The sequence below is a fragment of the Vanacampus margaritifer genome, chromosome 11, assembly GCF_051991255.1.
Source record: "Vanacampus margaritifer isolate UIUO_Vmar chromosome 11, RoL_Vmar_1.0, whole genome shotgun sequence".
NCBI lineage: Eukaryota > Metazoa > Chordata > Actinopteri > Syngnathiformes > Syngnathidae > Vanacampus > Vanacampus margaritifer.
Genome location: NC_135442.1, coordinates 16594213 through 16600614, shown reverse-complemented (window position 1 = coordinate 16600614; position 6402 = coordinate 16594213). Strand labels below are relative to the sequence as shown.

Below are 6402 nucleotides of genomic sequence, written 5' to 3'. Positions count from 1 at the left end.
ATTCACCCCCCCCCCCCCCTATGAGAAATTCTAGGTCATTTGGCTCTCCAAGTTCCAGCCCCTCCCAACCCGAGAAAATGAGCGGGTGCTCACTCTATGATGTCATCAGGTGCGGGCCCACCCCCAAGCCGCCTATGCGGACTAAACACACGCCCACTTTCACTGAGATCTCCATACTTGCAGGATAGTGATAAAAGTAGCCTTTATCAGTAAACATTCTGAAAAAATAGCCAGCAAAATAAGTAATATTTCATTAAAAATTACATTGCCATGGTGTCAAAGGTAAGATTTAATCATTATATGCCTTTAGTTAAGAGCTTAAGATATGTTTTGTAATAATTAAACTAAACTAAACTGAGGTCTGGTCAACTGGTGGAGCCCATAGTTTAAAGCAAACATGGTGTATCAGCCTTTACCTGTTAGGCTGCATGCAAATAGAATAAGCTGCCAACAATTGAAGTCAGCCGCAAGTGTAAATGATTTTAAATTATTATTAATTATTTTCCAACCATAAGTTTAAATATTATTATTTTTTAAAGCATTTCTAAAACCAATGTTTCAGAAATCTCGTTCTTGTGCTGTATGTTCTTTTAGTAATTTTATTAAACTACTTATTTCATTAAGTTGCTTTTAAATGTCGAAATGATTATTTTTTATTATGTAAAGCACCCATGCAGCAAATCTGGTAAGTTTTTACCAATCCAAATGGAACATCATTCCATCTATGATGAACGTTATGAAACATGTTGCGACATGTCGGTGGTGTGTTTTGGCAAATTAGCGTCATACACTTCAAAGAACACTGGGAATAATTTATTTACAGTCAGTTTGGTCACACCCTCATTTACATAACGTGTGGGTTTCCAATTAGCCTAAAAAAACACAGACATGGAAGTCAATGGAAGGTGCACCCCCATCCCAGAAACACTCCCAAAGGGTAAAGGATTATTCATATACATTTTCTTTCACTGCTATACAAAGAGAAGAACAATATGCTCAGTCATTTTCAACAGTACAGCATACTTGCATTTTTTTTTTGGGGGGGGGGGGGGTAACCCTCTCCCCACCCCTTACATATATGGAAAAAAGCGAGGGCGCACCCCCTTTCTCACGCTCACATGGTTTTATTGTCAACATTATTGGAAGTACAATGAAGAGATGATTTTGAGAGGGAAAAACAAGAAGTTATATAAGTTATCAGTGATAAAACACACAAGGTAGGCCTCTTCTTCTTCTGATTGGAACACGTAGGCTCAAAAGTGACATCGGGTTATTTCTATAAGAATATACACGCACGTTGAAAAGTCTTTGAGGGACAAAAGTTCACAGGAAAAGTTATGGGAGAAAAAAATAAGCTCTTTTCCGGGAAAACGTGTTGCACAAACAATAACAGATTGAGTTTCTTGTTTCTCTTTTTAAAAAAGAAACAGAATGTGCAGATTTTGAGGGCTCAAAATCATCCAAAATGTACAGCAAAATTCCAAGAAATATCACCTCTGTTACAAAGTTTACAGTACGAGCGTACAAGAGGAAAAAGTCTTCAATTTGAAACTTTTTTTTATGTGTTGGTGAGTAAAACCCTTTAAGTGTTCAGCACAATATAGGATTTATTAAATATCATAATTCCAGGACAAACATTTACATCATGCCTGCATGCTTTCTCAACAAAGTGGCAGCTATCGGAGAGAATGATGGCTCAGGAATACAACAGAAAACAAACCCCAAAAATAAAAGAAGTTTATAGAAACGGTGGTATTGTATGCCTAGTAGTTCTACTGCATGACATTATATATACACATATATCAATCTGCTCCAGTTGTTCTATCACTGTTAGCATTGTATGTACAACAATGGTAGAAAGGAAACTTGATTGTATTGTCATCTAAGAAAAAACATTTTCATCTCAACATTTTTCAAAACAATTTTTCCATGTTTTCTGTTTGTGTCTCAAAATTCAAATTTGAAATATAAAAATGGGCAAATTCATGTCACTGGTATTAGAAACAAATCTTCAGTGCTGCGGTTGGATGAGTCGGTACCAACGTTTGACTGTGCTCAGCATGTACGACCCCAAGCTGCTTTTTTATCCCGTCCGAACTATCTGAAATCCCGGGGAGAGAAAAACTTGCTCTTATTCTACATTCAGACACACCTCCCTGCAGCTTTTTCTTTCAGCAGCAGCTCCACGTTGTCCCAAAAACCAAATCACCCTGGAAATGGACTCTGGAGAATCTTTTCCATCCTTTGTTTCTGTCTTCTTTTTTTTCTTTTTTTTAATTCGCCCTTTTCCCACCAGGTTTCCTCCATGTACGTAGCTCCTGTTGGCGCTTTTAGTACATCACTGCGGTTTTCAGGAAGAGTCTTCCATCTGCAACACAAAGACGACAATTAGCCACCGGTGATGAAGGACGAGATGGGTCACAGACGTTAACATCCTCCAAACATCTAGCACAGCACTTCTCAAACTTTTTACACCAAGTACCACCTACAGAATTTCTTAGTTCTTCAAGTAACACCATCAAGACCAATATTAGAATTCTGTAGCGTATTCATCAAAAGGAGACAAAGTAAAATAAAACTGCACTTAGACAGTAATTTTTTCACGTACCACAAGAGGGAGCCTCTAGTGGTAGACCTGTAGCATTATAGGGTACTTCATATTCCTCAAAATTTAATAACGCCTGAAAATGTAATAAAATTTGAACTTAACTTGATCCAAAATATTATTATATATTTTTATATCATGTATCTTATATCCTATACCAGAAGTCTTTGCGGCAGAGCAGTTCTAATCAAGTGGGCAGAGCTTGCTTTGAGTTGGATTAACACTAAATAAATCAACTCGGTGCTAAAAATACACTTTAGCATAAGCGGCATATAAGCTATTTGGTTGCATAGAGATGTTGATGTAGTGGGTTGGGGGCAGGGTTATAATATATTTTTTTTCTTCTCCATTTTAGTCAGACTTTATTTAGTTTTGACTTTAAAATTTCAGTTAGTTTAATTTTTTTTTACAGTGTGTTTGTCAGTTTTTATTCTTCTTTAAATGATTTATTTGAGTTTTTTATCACTTTAAAAAATATATTTTGGAAGTATTTCTTGAGTGCAAAAGACAATTTGAAAAAAAGTTCACAATTATTGTGTAAAATAAATTACCTAGACTTAAATAAATTACCTAATAAACTACCTAGATAAAATAAATTACCTAACGGCTCTTCAACCTTACTTCTTCTGTACAGCCGCAAAAAATGGCAAAAATTATAACAAAGGACATTTTCACCAGTTAGTTTTAGTTAATTTAATAAAAGTAAAATATAGTTAGACCTAGTTATCTTTTTTTTTAAAGCATTCCCGTATTTATTTGATTTTGTTAACGAAAATATATATTTAGCAATTTTAGTTGTTATATTCATGTGTTCTAGTGTTCGTTAACTATAATAGCATTTGTAAGGGGGTAATTTGTGTTTGGTGTTGTGCGTTGCAATCTGGCGTCTTGACGATGAAGTGCTGCCTCCACGCGTGAAATGGTCTTTGGGATTGAATTTGAATTTTTAACCACCTGCTCAAAAACATTATGTTTATTAGCTGTTGATTTCAAAACTCGGTTTATTAAAAAATAAATAAAATTTCATTCTTCGGTACTTCATTTCTAAGGCATCCAACGTATTTATCGGAAGCGGCGCGCTACCTTCAGACAGCGCTAACCTAACGAGCTTTGTCCATTTCCTGCGAGAACGTGCTCCTCTCGGAAACACCGCTGCGGTAAAAGCGTCTGTCAGGAAGCTTGTCAGATGTTTATTACCTTTCCTCTGCCAGAGGAGCGCTACGGTAATGCCTTTAACGTGACGTCCGCCTCTCTACGGCAGTGCGGCGGCTAAATAATTCAAACGCTGAAGACAAAACGCATACAAAGACATTTAGCAGCGCGAGATGTTAGACTTGATGGCGGACATGACAATCAAGTCATGTTGTATGGTGGCTGAGGAGCTTCAAATCTTGTTAAATCATTTGTAAGTGAGATAAGGAATTTTCATTGTATGCTGACGTCAATTGAAGAAGAAGAAGAATGTTTGCAAAATATACACATATATATCATTACGATCAAATGATAAGCACGTATCTCCAAACAAAAATTCATCTTTTCTTTCAACTCTTTTTAAATGCTTAAAATGTTTGAAGATACAGTAGATGCTTGTTATTGGATAGTGATGATATATATATATATATATACAATTTCAAAAAATGTCCCTCCCCTATTTTTCTATGACTGTAATTCCCGTGCTAAACGAAAAAAAAAAGTACGACATTTTGTTTTTACAAAACGTCCTCATCAAAACTTCAGTATTTTTACATTGAAATTGAGATTGGAAAAACAAAAGTTCATTAAAGAGAATACATATTTCATTAGATGCTAAATAAAACAAAGGGATTTTTTTCGGCCTCTCTCAGCATAAAAAAAAAATCCTTTGAAAGATTAATTAATGCATGTAAATTATGCAAATTATGCCCGTGCAAATATTTTATGAAGACAATTAAGGGATTCATTAATTACAGCCGTTTTTTTCCATCCCTTTTCTTTTGTTTCGGTGACATTCATTCATTAATTTTTTTATTTTACTTGAACTGTTTTGATGTTAAATCTACAAACAACAATGACAACAACAACGATGACGGCTACAACAAAAAAAGAACGTTCGAGACAGCAGATATTCAAGATGGTGGTGGTGCCCCGCCTGCCAAAAGAGCTTTGCTCCCTCTTGGAAGCCATTCAAAACACAGCGAAAAGCAATTAATAAACACCGACTGTGTTCATATTGCAGAATTAGAGAAGTGTGACAAAAGACAAATAGAAATAATTAGTTTGCTAAAAATTACGCCCTCATTACCGCCCCTACCCCCCACCTCCTTGAATCCCTGAGTTAGGAGAATATACCAACACATTCACTCTGCTGATACGTCGCGCTCCCCCTTCCTCTTTATTTAGTTATTTATTTCCCTCTGTGTAATTTATCAACCTCATTTTTTTTGTTTGCCATTGGAGGTTAATTATACAGCCAGGCTGGCAGAATAGAGCGCAGGAGGAGACACGGGTGGCAGACAAATGCTTCTCTAATTGAACAAAAAGCACAAAAATGCAGCCTGTATTTTTAATGAATTCATTCCTTAATTTATTTCTTTCACTTGCTTGTCCAACGCGGCCAAGTGAGCAAGTCTCACGGTTTTATGAGGGAAAGGGAAAAAAAACATTTTATATTAAGACTCTCTGACATAAGTTTACAGTGGAATGTAGCTTTACTACACTAGTGGTTAATTTCGTTTTCTCTCAGTATGATGTCACGAGAAGGGTACAAGTGATGACCAAAGTCAGGAATGTACCACTGCACCATACACGATTTTTTTTTTTTTTGGGGGGGGGGGGCTTTCCTCAGTTATTTGCTGAAAAACTTGCCTAGTCACATTTTATCTTGGTTCTGAAATGCCCTAAGAGGCAACAAGCCCTAAAAGAAAGGTAGTTGCAAAAAAAAAAGAAGAAAAAAAGCTTTATATGTTAGGAAGGAGCTAACTTTAAACTAAAATGTGAAAGTAGATACAAAAGAGTCGTCATCGCATAAACAAACACACTTTAAGTGCATTTGAACATCAAATCATCTGCAATCCCTTTTTAGAGCAATGTAAGATACATTTCCCTAAATGTTAAAATGGGGAGAAGGTTTAGGTTTTAATGGTGCGAATAGCGAGGGTCGACTATACAGTAAATAAACGAGTTGTTTCAATACATTGGATCGAGTGGTCCACCATCTGATCGGATCAGTGATCGGTTATCGTTTTTTTTTTTACTCACTGATTGCCGATTGGCTCCAAAATCTTGATTGTGTAAAACCTAATTAGATTTAACTATTGTGGGATCATTGTTTGGCATATATAATATAAACTTTTAATATAGGAAATTATAAACCTTTTGGAGAGGCATCGCTTATACGGCAAGGCTTGGTTGCTATCATCTGGTTGCCAGTGCAGTATGAGCAACACAATTAGTTAAAAATAAATTAAATGAACGTAAATAGCATAGAGCTGCAAGCATAATAGCTAATGATTAATGTGGAATTCTTGCCAACAAATGGCAACATTTTTAATAGTTTTGGTTTATTTAGCTTTTATTATATAACGTTGAACACTTATCTGTACTATATGGAAGCCCATTGCAGCCAGTGGGAAAAAAAACAAAACCTTTTTTTTTTTACACTTTTTTTCCTCAGAAGCCTATTTACGCTAACCTTGCTCTGCAAGCTGAATTCTCGCGGTATTTGTATTTGTGAGTTAACAAACTCCGGAGAATTCATCTTGTGGAAAACGTTGATTTCCACCCATCGGAACAGTCACAGAGCGACATTGTGTTTGGGG

General features: G+C 36.0%; 1 protein-coding gene across 3 annotated transcripts in view; it reads right to left on the bottom strand.

The window, feature by feature from the left end:
- Positions 1-798: 798 nt before the first annotated feature.
- The window catches only part of dachd (dachshund d), a 164009-nt gene continuing 158405 nt past the window's right edge, over positions 799-6402 (bottom strand). For all 3 annotated transcript variants that reach the window (XM_077580064.1, XM_077580062.1, XM_077580063.1), the window contains exon 11: positions 799-2368. In XM_077580064.1, coding sequence (XP_077436190.1) covers positions 2331-2368 — 38 coding nt within the window. In that variant the 3' untranslated portion in view covers positions 799-2330. The remainder of the gene's footprint in view (positions 2369-6402) is intronic.